The sequence below is a fragment of the Schistocerca nitens genome, chromosome 9 (assembly GCF_023898315.1).
Source record: "Schistocerca nitens isolate TAMUIC-IGC-003100 chromosome 9, iqSchNite1.1, whole genome shotgun sequence".
Taxonomy (NCBI): Eukaryota; Metazoa; Arthropoda; class Insecta; order Orthoptera; family Acrididae; genus Schistocerca; species Schistocerca nitens.
This window is the reverse complement of record NC_064622.1, coordinates 246,409,153-246,424,884: the sequence shown is the minus strand read 5'-3', so window position 1 is coordinate 246,424,884 and position 15,732 is coordinate 246,409,153. Positions and strand designations below refer to the sequence as shown.

Below are 15,732 nucleotides of genomic sequence, written 5' to 3'. Positions count from 1 at the left end.
GCGGAGGACCACTTCATTACGGACTACACAAATTTACGCATTACCGTTGCTAAAACGCATACTGTACCTCTCAAATACAAAAATACGTCATGAATTTTAAGAATTAAGCAGTGAAAACAAACAGAAGTGCTAAATATGTGACTCGCTAGTCTTCTGGGGCTTCACCAATGAAGGCTGGCGACTGACTATGCAATATCTACATGGAAAACAAGGACTATCAGCATGAAATGGAAAAACTTAATCCCCACCACCACGCGCACGCCCAAATATGTAAAATAGTTACAAGCATACGTCGTGTCGTGTGCACACAATTTACATATGTTGTTGTTGTTGTTTTTGTTGTGGTCTTCAATCCTGAGACTGGTTTGATGCAGCTCTTCATGCTACACTATCCTGTGCAAGCTTCTTCATCTCCCAATACTTACTTCAACCTACACATCCTTCTGAATCTGCTTAGTGTATTCGTCTCTTGGTCTCCCTCTACAATTTTTACCCTCCACGCTGCCCTCCAATGCCAAATTTGTAATCCCTTGATTCCTCAGAACATGTCCTACTAACCGGTCCCTTCTTTTTGTCAAGTTGTGCCACAAACTCCTCCCCAATTCTATTCAATACCTCTTCAGCATTCTCCTGTAGCACCACATTTCGAAAGCTTCTATTCTCTTCTTATCCAAACTATTTATCGTCTGTGTTTCACTTCCATACATGGCTACACTCCATACAAATACTTTCAGAAACGACTTCCTGACACTTAAATTTATACTCGATGTTAACAAATTTCTCATCTTCAGAAACGCTTTCCTTGCCATTGCCAATCTACATTTTATATCCTCTCTACTTCGACCATCATCAGTTATTTTGCTCCACAAATAGCAAAACTCCTTTACTACTTTAAGTGTCTCATTTCCTAATCTAATTCCCTCAGCATCACCCGACTTAATTCGACTATATTCCATTATCCTCATTTTGCTTTTGTTGATGTTCATCTTATGTCCTCCTTTCAAGACACTGTCCATTCCGTTCAACTGCTCTTCCAAGTCCTTTGATGTCTGACAGAATTCATCGGCGAACCCCAAAATTTTTATTTCTTCTCCCTGGATTTTAATACCTACTCCGAACTTTTCTTTTGTTTCCGTTACTGCTTGCTCAATATGCTGATTCAATAACATTGGGGAGAGGCTACAACCCTGTCTCACTTCCTTCCCAACCACTGCTTCCCTTTCATGCCCCTCTACTCTTATAACTGCAATCTGGCTTCTGTACAAATTGTAAATAGCCTTTCGCTCCCTGAATTTTACCCCCGCCACCTTCAGAATTTGAAAGAGAGTATTCCAGTCAACATTGTCAAAAGCTTTCTCTTAAGTCTACAAATGCTACAAACGTAGGTTTGCCTTTCCTTAATCTTTCTTCTAAGGTAAGTCGTAGGGTCAGTATTGCATCATGTGTTGCAACATTTCTACGGATCCAAACTTATCTTCCCCGAGGTCGGCTTCTACCAGTTTCTCCATTCGTCTGTAAAGAATTCGTGTTAGTATTTTGCATCTGTGGCTTATCAAACTCATAGTTCGGTAATTTTCACATCTGTCAACACCTGCTTTCTTTGGGATTGGAATTATTATATTTTTCTTGAAGTCTGACGGTATTTCACCTGTCTCATACATCTTGCTCACCAGATATAGAGTTTTGTCAGGACGTTTGTATTCTTTTAGCCTCCTTCGTTTACAGCATTTTTATATTTTTTCCTTTCATCAATTAAATTCAATATTTCTTCTGTTACCCAAGGATTTCTACTAGGCCTCGTATTTTTACCTACTTGATCCTCTGCTGCCTTCACTACTTCATCCCTCAGAGCTACCCATTCTTCTTCTTCTACTGTATTTCTTTCCTTCATTCCTGTCAATTGTTCCCTTATGCTCTCCCTGAAACTCTCTACAACCTCTGGTTCTTTCAGTTTATCCAAGTCCCATCTCCTTAAATTCCCACCTTTTTGCAGTTGCTTCAATCTACAGTTCATAACCAATAGATTGTGGTCAGAGTCCACATCTGCCCCTGGAAATGTCTTACAGTTTAAAACCTGGTTCCTAAATCTCTGTCTTACCACTGTATAATCTATCTGATACCTTGTAGTTGGAATGGTTCAAATGGCTCTGAGCACTATGCGACTTAACTTCTAAGGTCATCAGTCGCCTAGAACTTTGTTAACCCCAATCCATATTCACTTACTATGTTTCCTTCTCTCCCTTTTCCTACTCTCGAATTTCAGTTGCCCATGACTATTAAATTTTCGTCTCCCTTCACTACCTGAATAATTTCTTTTATCTCATCACACATTTCATCAATTTCTTCATCATCTGCAGAGCTAGTTGGCATATAAACTTGCACTACTGTAGTAGGCGTGAGCTTCGTGTCTATCTTAGCCACAATAATGCGTTCACTATGCTGTTTGTAGTAGTTTACCCGCACTCCTATTTTTTATATTCATTATTAAACCTACTCCTGCATTACCCCTATTTGATTTTGTATTTATAACCCTGTATTCACCTGACCAGAAGTCTTGTTCCTCCTGCCACCGAACTTCACTAATTCCCACTGTATCTAACTTTAACATATCCATTTCCCTTTTTAAATTTTCTAACCTACCTGCCCGATTAAGGGATCTGACATTCCACGCTCCGTAGAACACCAGTTTTCTTTCTCCTGATAACGACGTCCTCCTGAGTAGTACCCGCCCGGAGATCCGAATGGGGGACTATTTTACCTCCGGAATATTTTACCCAAGAGGACGCCATCATCATTTAACCATACAGTAAAGCTGCATGCCCTCGGGAAAAATTACGGCTGTAGTTTCCCCTTGCTTTCAGCATATATACGCGCACACAATGCAGTTACGCATGAATACATACGCACGTCTATGATGGGCGGTTCATCCAGTTATTTCGCACACACGGGCACACACGTCCACTATTTACAAATAGGTAAATACATGACTACAGACTCCATCTCTCCAATGAACAATGTGAGTATAGGAGGGTGCCGATCCCATCCCCACAGGATGAACCATTTGTCGTCATGATGAGACAGCCCTACTTTCAGTTGCAGTGCATTATTGACCTCACGGCCTCTCGATAGAGAGACGTCTTGACGCATCATATGTGGAACAGCGCCAACCTTCCTCCCCCCACCCCCACCCCCTCCCATTGAACAGGCATTTCTTGTAACCGCTATGGAGAAAGCCTCTGAGGCAAAACGATGGACCCTCTCAGCTTGCTTCTGGATGGCACCTACATCTATGTGATATGCGTACATTTTTGACATCCAGTGTTCTACGAACCATTCGCTTCGTCTTTCATTGGGCGTAACCGTCTTGTTTGTTACTCCTAAAGGATTATCGGTCGCACATCCACACGTGTCGAATTCTTCGTGATTGTACTTAATTACTTCAAATGGATCGCTGTCTTTCATCCACGAGATAAAACAATCTGTATCCGTATAAAGTAACTTATGATCGGCGAAGTTTAGTTTTGCAAACTCGTGGTGGAATCGGCACATGTGGAGTTTGGAGAGCTCCAGAACACACACATCGATATAGACACTCATCGTTAGGGACAACTCGGCCCGAAACGTGAATAACCAAAAGCATTTAAGGATAGCGAGAACCAATAGCGTTGCTTCGTTTCGGATGAGCTTGTGTGCAGTCTGACGGAGACCTTTTTATCTTCGCCTTTCTGTGGGCGACGAAAGCTATATGTTTACGTGTGAAACATTGCGGAAACAATTTGTGCAAATTATTCATGGAACAGTGTTTTGTCAGTTCGTTACTGCAGTTATTTTTGTGAAAAGGGGGGGGGGGGAAGTAAAACTTAATCCATATTTTCAACAGGTGAGTGCTAGTGTTGCTGACTTCTGTTTCACGTATTGTAAAGATTCTTCGTCTTTAAAGGATCATTTAGCGAGATGTAAAAGTGAATTATGGAAATAGTTGTACAAATCACAGTCTGACACCTTAATAGCAATACCCATTCTCTTTTTTGCAGAAAGTGCATCATCACTATGTGTGTGTCACTCCTGAATTTACGCAAGTGTTGTTAAGGGATCGGTCAGAGCTACATATTTATGACAAGCAACACACCCTCGGAAATGCGGAGATACTCAAAATAAACAGCAAGGGATTCCTAACATGCTACACTGGACTCGCATTCGGAAGGACGACGGTTCAATCCCGCGTCCGGCCATCCTGATTTAGGTTTTCCGTGATTTCCCTAAATCGCTCCAGGCAAATGCCGGGATGGTTCCTTTGAAAGGGCACGGCCGACTTCCTTCCCCATCCTTCCCTAACCCTATGAGACCGATAACCTCGCTGTTTGGTCTCTTCCCCCACACAACCAACCAACCTAACATGCTAGAATACAAATGTCATTGCTGGGCGTTTCATTTTCGGGAGTTTCATCTTTCGTTTCTTAATCAGACTAAAGTTACAAAATCGAAAAATTCGTTCGTAAGAGAACACGCTCTTTACGTAAGTAACTTCGAATGTTGCAGAAGATACTTTTATTACATGACTAAGGAAGAAGCAGGATGTGTTACAAACGCGAAAATGGAAGGAAAGAAACATATTTCCATCTAACACGACGCAAACGTGCTTCCTTAGATCATGACCCATGTATCTCACCAAAAGACCATGTCGTTCAAATACGAAGTTGGCCTTGGTATTGTTTACCTTACGTTCTCCAAAAGCCTTTTTGCCGCTGATGTGGCCGTAACTGATATTTAATTGTAACAAATCGTACAAGTATGTCGCGATAAATCTTCAACGTGCCATTACTTTGAAACGGCATACTCTCGTAACACAACAGTTCCAAGAGTAACAACCGAATACGATGAAATCCAATATTGAGTCTACGAAGTGGCAAACAAGCAACGTTACGTTACACGAACCGAATGCTGTAAAATGCTGTTCATTAGTCTTCTTCTGGGCCGAACTGTCCCTAACGATAAGTATATAGACAGGGTTCGTGAGCTGTACTGAAACCTTGCCATCTCCTCAGCGACTAGTCCTTCATTGAAGATTGTGACCCACTTGAAATTTGCCTGGCGATACGCCATATAACGCCTATTCCACCAATAAACTAAAGGAATTTCGCGATGTTCCCTAGCATTTTCCACTATTTTCAGAAAATTGAATGGTGCATAAACATTGAAAAAATCTTTTCTCAAAATCGCAGCAATGAACTCTTTCAGCCAGCAACGCTGTTTGGATTAGGTGCCACGAGTGGCACTAAAAAGTTCCATTCCCAACCTGAGACATTGCCGGAGGTTTCTGTAGTACAGCACATATCGCTGCATGTTCCCCAGCGTTGTCATCATCTTGGAGACAGAAACTTTGTGCTGAACTTTTGGCGCTCTGGACACGGTGGCGATTGTGTGTGTGTGTGTGCGCGCGCGCGCGCGCGCGCGCGCGTGCGGATAGAATATGCCAGTTCTACCTCCTAAGTCCGCAGCTCGTGGTCGTGCGGTAGCGTTCTCGATTCTCACGCCCGGGTTCCCGGGTTCGATTCCCGGCGGGGTCAGGGATTTTCTCTGCCTCGTGATGACTGGGTGTTGTGTGATGTCCTTAGGTTAGTTAGGTTTAAGTAGTTCTAAGTTCTAGGGGACTGATGACCATAGTTGTTAAGTCCCATAGTGCTCAGAGCCATTTCTACCTCCAGAACACAAACCTCACCAGCTGCCACGGCCACATACGGATATTTTCCTTCAGTCTGATTATTTCCCCTATGTACATCCGTCGTAAGCCTCCAAATTGTACTTTGTTGGTTGGCGTACCCACAGAGATTGTATACTTCCAAGTAAAGGATGTAACTTAAGTTTTCAGAAGGCCTGTACTACTATTCACTCACTTTTGGGTTATTCGCCATGGTCTAGCTATGGCAAAGAACACCGTGTTCGAAGAAGAGCAACGTGTAAACGTCGGTCGACAGTTTGATGCTGACCAACGCTCTTCTTAGCACTGTGTCCTACGGAAGCTCTGGCGCGTGAAATACACAGAAGCGTCACAGAAACTGGTACAGGCATGCGTATTCAAATACAGAGCTATGTAAACAGGCAGAATAGGGCGCTGTGGTCGGCAACACCTTTATACGACAACAAATGTCTGGTGCAGTCGTTAGATCGATTTCTGCTGCTACAATGGCAGGTTATCAAGATTTAAGTGCGTTTGAACGTGAATTTTACAGTCGGCACACGAGCGGTGGAACACAGTTATCTCAGAGGTAGCGATGATGTGGGGATTTTTCCGTTCAACCATTTCACGAGTGCACCGTGAACATCAGGAGGCCGGTAAAACGTCAAATCTCTGACATCGCTGCGACAAGAAAAAGATCCTGCAAGAACGGGACCAACGACGACTGATGAGAATCGTTCAACGTGACAGAAGTGCAACCCTTCCGCAAGTTGCTGCAGATTCCAACGATGGGCCGTCAGTAAGTGTCAGCGTGCGAATCATCGTAAATGGTGTGAGGCGTGTACAGTTGGAGTGATGTGGGATCCCTGATACGTCTAGGTACGAGTCTTGCTGGTGACACATACGTAAGGATCCTGTCTGATCACCTGCATCCATTCATATTCATTGTGCGTTCCGAAAGACTTGGGCAATTCCAGCAGGACAATGCGAAACCCCACACGTCCAGAATTGCTACAGAGTATCTCCAGGAACACTCTTCTGAGTTTAAACACTTCCACATGAGCATATCTGGAATGCCTTGCAACGTGCTGTTCAGAAGAGATCTCCACCCCCTCGTACTCCATAACGAATTTATGAACAGCCCTGCAGGATTCATGGTGTCAGTTCCTTCCAGCACTACTTCAGACGTTAGTCGATTACATTCCACGTCGTGTTGCGGCACTTCTGCGTGCTCGCGGGGCCCCTACACGATATTAGGCAGGTGTAGCAGTTTCTTTGCCTCTTCAGTGTATTTTAATGTAGACATACACGTTGATGAGGTGCTCAGTAGCTTAATCTAAAAGAGTCGCCGTATGAATAGTGTCTTAATTTGCTGTCTTCCATAGCTTGTTCAATATGATTTTCAAGCATGGTGGAAATGTGTGAACATTATTTCAAAGTTAAACTGTATTGTGATAAACTTAATTTTACCTCCAAAATACCAAAATAAAATTGTTCAGCACGTAAAGAAGAGACACTTAAAAGCTAGATATTCTAAAATAGAATATAATTTTTTGTCAGTATTTTGTTCTTCCTTGGAACTGTGTGGCTGACAGTTGCTTTTTTTTTGTTTTCTTAATAATATCCATGAAACAAATATTGTCGTGTAGTTGATTTCGTGAAAATGGAGAGAGTAACAGTATATTGTTGTAGGGAGGGAAAGGGATGTATACTGGACGGAAACATGAACGTAAAAACGCTAAAACTCTTTCAAATATCGCAAAGGTTTATGTTTTCTGAGATTATTGTTTCCTATCACTGTATTTTTTGTTCTTTCAGACTGGAGTGCTTGAACCGGGAGCATTATACTCCATTGTCAAACACTGCTCTACGTGCGGTCTACGCAGATCCAATTCGGAAGTGCCGGGAGATACCTACTGTGAAATGGATCGCACCCAGAAGCCAATATTTGATGCGTTCCAGTATTTATTGGAATTTCCCACAGGTGAGTTTTTTTAGAATGTACTTAGGCTGCATTTTTAAAGTGTGCATAAATTCACATTGACACGATTGAGAGGACGCTGTTTCGTAAAAGCAGCAATGTCGTCTCGAAACCAAGGACGGATCATGGCTTTATTGATAGTGCCGTTTGCACCTATAGCATTTTATTAAAATCTTGACCATAATTCAATACAGTTAAATTTAAGGAACATAACAGAAGAATGGTCGTTGTGCGGTACAGTTATTATTGTTACACGACTGAATTCCGCGTACTTATTTTATGTTCTCCATACCGCAATATACTGCTTTGTAAGTAGTAACCAAAGCAGCAGGAACACTTACAGTGAGTGCAGTAGTTTCTGCTCCACAAATAATTCATTAACAATGAAGAACCTTTTTTTAAATTTTGTGACGTGCTGGCAAGGTAATTATTCTTAGAACACTTTATCGTCATTAGGGTATAAAGATTGGTTATGATTCTTTCCTATATTGTCTATTTAGCTCAGATTTGGTGATACAAGTTTGCTTGGTTACTAGTTGAAAATAATCAATTTTTTCCTGCAGCTGTGATCTTCCCTGCACGAATCTTTAGACTGTTGTGTGCGCTCCTAACTAGGACGAAAAGTCTGGAATGGACGTATTTAGTCAACTATAACCAGTATGGATCAGTTTTACGCTCGTGATTAAAATGCCCTTTCCACACTTAAATTCTTCAAACTGCAGTATGCAAAGCAAAAATTATGTATTTATTTTACGATTCTTCACGTTATTGCTCATTTCTCTCTCTGCTGCGTAATTTTCATTTGTTTCAAGTTTTCGTTTGTTCCTTGCGGCTTAAACATTACGACGCCATGACTGTTGTTGACTATTATATGTTTAACGTGATATATGGTTTCAAGGAAGGGAACAAAAGGCGCTTAATAGTTAGCGGTTTGTGTGGATTTAATATGAATGAGACTCCTGTTGCCGTACGTAGATCTACACGTTAAGATGTCGACCACATGATGTGAAGTGATTGCTCCCCATTATCGTCTAACGGTAAATTTAATTGAAAGTTATGTTTGACGATATTGTGTAGTTCTTGTGCATGAAGTTGCTAAATAATCCAAATTATCACGCTGTAACGCGAATGATCGCAATTTTTATCCAGAATCTATATGAAATGGAAGCTAGTTTGCAAAATTTGCAATCGATTGTAAGTAGAAGGTATCCTGCCTTTAGATATTTGTGTGTTGCCTCAACAGGGGGCGTACGTCCAACATTCTAAACTGTTGCCTTTATTAATGCATTGCCTCCGAAAATTTTTAAGTGCCAGTGTAAGATTGTACTCAACTTGTTATTTGTGGCGGGAAATGGCTTGATGTAGCAGAGGTAGTAGTGCATTAAAGCGAGGCCACAAGAATTTAGATATTGTGCATCGTTTTTAATGTAACTGAGTTCTCGTTTATCGAGCAGATATAATCGTTAGGCGAGATTTCCAGTTACGTCAATTTGCCTACTTTTAAAGTTAGAAGTGAGACAGTTACCTAGGCCTCAGGCTGTAGTTCAGTTGAGACTATAACGGAAACTAAGATGTAGATAAGTAATTTTTTCGGTGAATTTGGCTTATGTCGTGCAGATGTACTTACCAGAAACGTTCGACAAACAACTTGCCTTCATTTGCATTGCCACTGTCCATAATGTCGAATCTATCAAAGCACTAATCTTCTCAGTGGACACAATGAAAACAAACACTGTTATATTATATTTGCCTGTACTACTTCAATAAGTTTCCGGACACGTATTAAACAAATGTTACGTATTGTGCAAGGGCATTCACTATTGTTGCTACTTTCCTGTTCGTCTCCGCTCTGCACTGTAACCAGTCATTAATAATGTACACGTTTTGTATTGTTAAGTGTATTCACACTTGTAGACGCGAAATACGCCTTACTACCTAAAACAAAGTATGGTAGTGTCCCAAGGTGAGTAAGCTCCGTGTGTGGATTTTTTTTTTTTTTTTTTTTTTTTTGTATAAGTAAGTAGGCATAACCATTTGTGGTACGAGATAATACTTTTCATTTTTCAAATAATATTTAAAACAAAGACGTTCTTAATAAATGAACAGTAGTTCCCTATATTAATTTGACTTTCTATTACTTCAGAAAGTTAATTGTGAAATGTATTTTTGTAGTCTGCAGAGTTTTTCCCGTTTTCTCTGTTATCTCAACATTCTTTTTATTTAGCTCTCCTGTATGTGAGGAACAAAATGACTTAACGGCTTCGATGAGTTAGCAGTCTCCGTAATGCGAAATGTGAAGTAGACGCTGATATTGTTGAAGATCGCGGAATTGTTGATAGTGAAGTTCCGGGAGTGCGTTTTCAATTACGAAATTGAGTAGATAAACCCTTCAATTTCTCGAGCAAGTATAATATGGTAGTGTGCGAATAAAATCTGCGTATGAGGAGGTTGCGGGGAATTGCAGAATCGAAAGAAGTCGCATCACTTGAATCGGTACATATTTATTTCTTGTCACTAGCAGCTTCAGCCAACACTGTTTAGTAATCAGTGTCTGAAAACAGAAGGGACACCGAGTTAGTTAATGATTGCTGAAATATTAGGAGTAACTTAATGTGATACACTATTCATGTACATTAAAAACTGCGTTGTCTGCTAGCCAACATTGTTAGCGAGTGGAAACAGATCAGTATCGATAAATGTTATAAGATTTTTATCGATTCAGCTGCTTCTATCAGTCACCTCGCCAGTGTTGCCGAATCAGCTGTTTTAGAACTAACTATGGCATATTTTCAAAACCCTATTGCAAGATGATGAGTGATCCAGCTGTGGTCTGAAAGTTTGACTTTTTTCTGAACAATAGGAAAGTATTAAAATCCATGTTGATTACAGGAAAATTATTTGTAGTGAACTAAGATTTCAAAACAGTGTAACCCTCCGTTGCTCGCGCGGATGACACTCGTCATCCACATGACTTTCCCGCTCAGTTTTATCTGACATAGTGATGGGGAGCTCGTGAATGAGTCGTTCAAATGAACGCTACACTCTTGTGAAGTGTGAACTAACCACTCAATTTCAGTGATCTGGTACTTCAAACTCTTCGCAGATAGCACACCTTACACTTTTTTCTAGTACGTTCACTCACCCTCTCCCCCTCTCCGCTACATCGGCGCTACGTCACTAATTCTCCCTTCGCTTCAGTCCTCCTCCTACTGCCTGCCGACGAATCGCGCGGTGTTTGTGAGGAACGATCGGTTTACGCGGGGTTTGGCGGTGAGGGGCGAGGGGAAAGCAGCGTCAGTTGCTTCCTGCAGTGCTGACATCATTACCCGTGACTATTTGTGCAGTTATACTCACGTCTAAGGATAGCCTACCGTTGGCAGCGCTTGCAGACAAATGAATATTAAAGATACAAACGAAGAAGCTGGCTGTGTGAGCACGCACAGCCAACATGAAAATGAAAGGTTTGTTAATGACACTGAAAGAGGGGTTTTACTCGAAATCTTACCAATGACTACAGGTGACAGTTTACGTTTTGAATCTGAAGGGTTATTATTCTCAACAAAAATAAAATATACAGGAAAACGTCCCGAATAATTACTTAACGTAGGTATGTAGACTTTGTAACAGTGGTAAACATACTCATTCTATTTTCCATTAAATTTTAAAAGGAACATAAAATTGGACTGCATTTCGTTGGTAGCCCTAGTTTTCAGTCCATGGATACAACAAATAATTTTTCATTTGACAGATAAAGACTTCTTTGGGTGCTTCATGAGAAAATGTCGAGCAAGATTAAATGTAATACCTTCTTTATATGTGACAGGCTTCTCTGTTTATCTTTCCTTTGTCCCCTTCGACCATGTTCTATTTAACTCAGACGCTGTAAGAGCGTAAAACGTTGCGTGCACATTACTGCATAGTTCGGCCACCTGTTGGTAAAATTATTAAGTATTACGAAGCTTTATTGTACGAGCGGGGCGAAGCGAACGTAGCCGAGGCTGAGCGGCGAACTGGGCAACTCCGCCAGGCTTCCCTACTTCATGAATGAACTACTTCATTTGAACGCTTCATGGCAAAGAGTGAAATGAATGAAGTAGTTCACTGGAATGAACGAGTTCGACCTATCTCTAATCTGACAGGGCTGGATTGAGTTCGCGCCATTTTCAGTACCTTTGTTAACTGTCCGGCTGTTAGCTCCAATCATTGTTGGCTTTCAGTTACGAAAGATACATTGTTTATGAAACATTGTTATAGTCTGGAGGACACTTCGACACCCGCGCGAGCTCTCCTGCCACAATCTGAAACAAAGTAAGTCTGTATTACTTTATTGATTTCCTAGATTCAAGCGATCTTACCTGTGCGTAAATTAAGACGTATTGAAACTGATTGCATTTACCTTCCATGTTACCTAGTATTCTCTTTATTTTTAAATTGTAGAAGAAATGTCAAAGGCAAAAAGCCTCGGATAGGGTTTAGTAGAGATCCTAATGTATGGTTGGAATGGTTCAATGAGCTGAGTGATGAAGATGCTCACAGTGATAGTGCTCTGGACCAAAAAAATCAAGCCCTTATAAAAAAAGAGAGAAATGGAAATTCTGAATTTGTTCTTATGAAAACATAATCAGCATTATCGCAACATGCACTAGTATATTCATCAATTAAGTTCGTGGCAACTTCTCTAGGGAAAAGGACGCTAGAGAAACAGATTCTATAGAGATCAGAGCTTTCATTGGTTTGTTATATTTATGTGGATCTTTGAGATGTTCTAGGAAGAGTATATCGAAATTGTGGGATGATTCAGAGTGAAACGGACTTGAATCATGTTATTTATGCATAAGTGAAAACCGATTCAGGTTTCTTGTGAGATGTCTTGAGGTTTGATAATATCCGTAATAGGCAGAGAAATTGACAAGTTGGCTGCTATTAGAGGTATCAGAGAGGTACTTGAACTATTCACGAACAATTGCCAAAAATATTGTTCACCTAGTGAGAAACTGCCCGTTCAGGCAATATATTCCTAGCAAACCATCAAACTATGTGGTAAAGGGTTTGCTTTGGCTGATGTAAAAACAGCTTCCACTTTGAATTTAGAACCGTAAATCGGTAAGCAGCAAGAGAGACCATGCAATGCCCGTAATTCAGCTGAAGATATTGTTCTTCGAATGGTCAAAATGTTAAAAACGTTAGAATATATTATACTGTGTACAAATATTAAATGTATTATATTTAGATTTAATAAAAAAATTATAAAACCAGTCATAAAGACCGATCAAAGTATACAAATAGACCGCTTACTTTGTGGATGACACCAGTCATCCACGCGAGTGACGATGACACGAATTTTCGCGCGAGTAACGGAGGATTAATATCTCATGAAATAAAGCTTAGCCTGTGTGTGTGTGTGTGTGTGTGTGTGTGTGTGTGTGTGTGTGTGTGTGTGTGTGTGTGTGCGCTACACTTGCCTAAGACCAAAAACATAACTACGAAATATAAACAGTTGAGAGCGTTACTAGAAGCCGTGTTGCAGCATAACTGACATCAGCGAAGCATCGCAACTTCACAATAATTAAGGACGCTTTTCTAAGCAAAGCAGACTGTGTGAATTACGTAGAATGACTCAAGGCATATACTTCACGGTTACAGTAAACAATGAGCGAGCGACTATACAACACAGGAGAGGAACAGCGAACGTCTGTTCAGTGCAATAGTTTGCTATAATTCTGAAATAATGTAATATTATAGTGCTTATATTGTGAAGTTTGCCCTGTAAGTACTTAGCACACACATTATTTATATTTTTATTGTGGCGTAGGCCTTAAGAGAGTTAAGCGAAAGAATTGACGTGAAGATCTTAGCTGAAATACATTTTTGCGTGAAAAATCAAGATTTTAAGACTGGGCTTATAGACAAAATATCAGACTCATTTCGTAGAAACAAATCTCATATGTGCATCCAGAAATCATTCCTCGAATGAGATGCACAAGGGCACCCAAAATTTTTATTCGTTCGTACCTTCCGGAAAGTTTACACTTTTCGGTATTTATACATTTTTTCTTCTGCTATTAAAGCCAGTATAATGAAACAACGTACATGCATTTAAGAGATGATGCACAATTGTTCTCCTTACAGCTGTAGTTGTCTAACAGTGTTTACATTATTGTATTTTCGTGTAAGTCCCTCCGCCCACCCTAATTAAATTGACTACAGTAAAATAATAGGTCAGCCACGAAAAGTTTAGTTATTGTTTGAGGGCATGTAGCTACTGTTTTTGGCAGTGCCTCGATAGGTATCTTACGCCCAGAAATTCCGCAAAGGGTGGCTCAAAGAGGGACAATTTCAACTTTTAATGGCTGAAGTTGTGAAAAGTTAATGCACATTGTGTCGGTGCCAATCGGTAGCATAAATTTTTTATCTTCAGTACCACGCTAAGAAGAGGTGTTGCTATGAAACGTTTCTAGCCGTCCGGGGTGGCCGAGCGGTTCTAGACGCTACAGTCTGGAACCGCGCGACCGCTACTGTCTCAGGTTCGAATCCTGCCTCGGGCATGGATGTGTGTGATGTCCTTAGGTTAGTTAGGTTTAAGTAGTTATAAGTTGTAGGGGACTGATGACCTTAAAAGTCCCATAGTGCTCGGAGCCGTTTGATTTTTTTTTTTTTTTTGAAACTTTTATCGTCAGCTCACTAGAGGTAGCTAGATGCCCAGCCCAGCCGAGTCTTATCAATGAAAACAAGCTGTACTGAGGGTTCGAATGGCTCTGAGCACAATGGGACTTAACTTCTCAGGTCATCAGTCCCCTAGAACAGAACTGCTTAAACCCAACTAACCTAAGGACTTCACACACATCCATGCCCGAGGCAGGATTCGAACCTGCGACCGCAATGTGTGTATGCACACATAGGCCTACTGCTGTAATGGCGACTGATCGTGCTGGTCAAATTTGTCGTTCAAAATTCCTTGATAGTAACACAGCTAGCTAAACATTAAGAACGTCCTAGCAAGTAATTTCAAGGAGGATCTTTGTAAAGATACAGGCCTTTCAGTTTGCTTATTGACAGGCCAACAAATTTTAGCGTAAGCAAACATTTGGGTAGTTCTTCATACTACATTGAGAGCTAAGGAAACAAAATAAGTACTTACATGTTGAACGCCGTTCTTACAGTGGAAGCAGGACTTCAACGCAACAATAACTGTTGGAAGGATTACGTTCTTCTTCCACGTTGCATTTAAACAAAAATTGGATAATGCAGTGTTCTGTAGGTGAGCAAGTGTCACTACAATGTATACACTATTTATGATTTCGATGAAGCAGCATTAAATGTAGGTTTCACGGCTGCAAATTGTCTAATATGTATAGTGTTATATATCTTCAGATTTAAACTGTGATAGTGAAAGTCTATAGTTTCCATACTGTGAAACGTATGTAATTCAGATAATGTTATGCGTTCACAATTCATCGTTTGTACTACTGTCCGTTACACAGTATAGTTGTTGCAAAAAGAAAGTTGCACAATGGTACACATTGTTTTATTTCAGCTTTTTGATGACTTTATTTTTTATACACACATTTAACTACTTTCCTTTTGGAGGGTAGGCAACACAGCACCGACGTTAGGAGTCATAAAATATAGGGACGACCAATTCATGTGCGGAAGTGTTACAGATCGTGTGTGGTGATCTATTCGTTCGTGCTACTCTGCTTGAGAAAGCGAGGCTGGACATTTTATTTTTGAGTTGTTTTCTGTTAAGTGTCCAATGTGACACATCGGCCACGAAACCTCGGATGGAAAGAAGACGGTCTTTGATAGATTTTCTTTTTTAATACTGATGTTCCAGATCTCTTAGGAAAAGGGGCAAAATTAGGATGGGGAGAGGTGTATTATTCGAATATGTGAATCCCAAGAGAAGCATCAAGTTCTGCAGTTGCAGTATCCTATCGATTCTTGAAGGAAAAATGCACCACAGACTAGTTGAGTTTTGTACATTTTTTATTTATTTTTAGAAAAGATAGGGAAAGCATATATTCCAAACCGTGGACGTTGCATCTGTATGTATACATTAGCTAATATCGTTACG

At 40.6% G+C, this 15,732-nt stretch overlaps 1 protein-coding gene across 1 annotated transcript in view; it reads left to right on the top strand.

The window, feature by feature from the left end:
- The window catches only part of LOC126203420 (uncharacterized), a 501,622-nt gene that overhangs the window by 103,406 nt on the left and 382,484 nt on the right, over positions 1-15,732 (top strand). The window contains exon 2 of the mRNA XM_049937727.1: positions 7,496-7,661. Coding sequence (XP_049793684.1) covers positions 7,601-7,661 — 61 coding nt within the window. The 5' untranslated portion in view covers positions 7,496-7,600. The remainder of the gene's footprint in view (positions 1-7,495; positions 7,662-15,732) is intronic.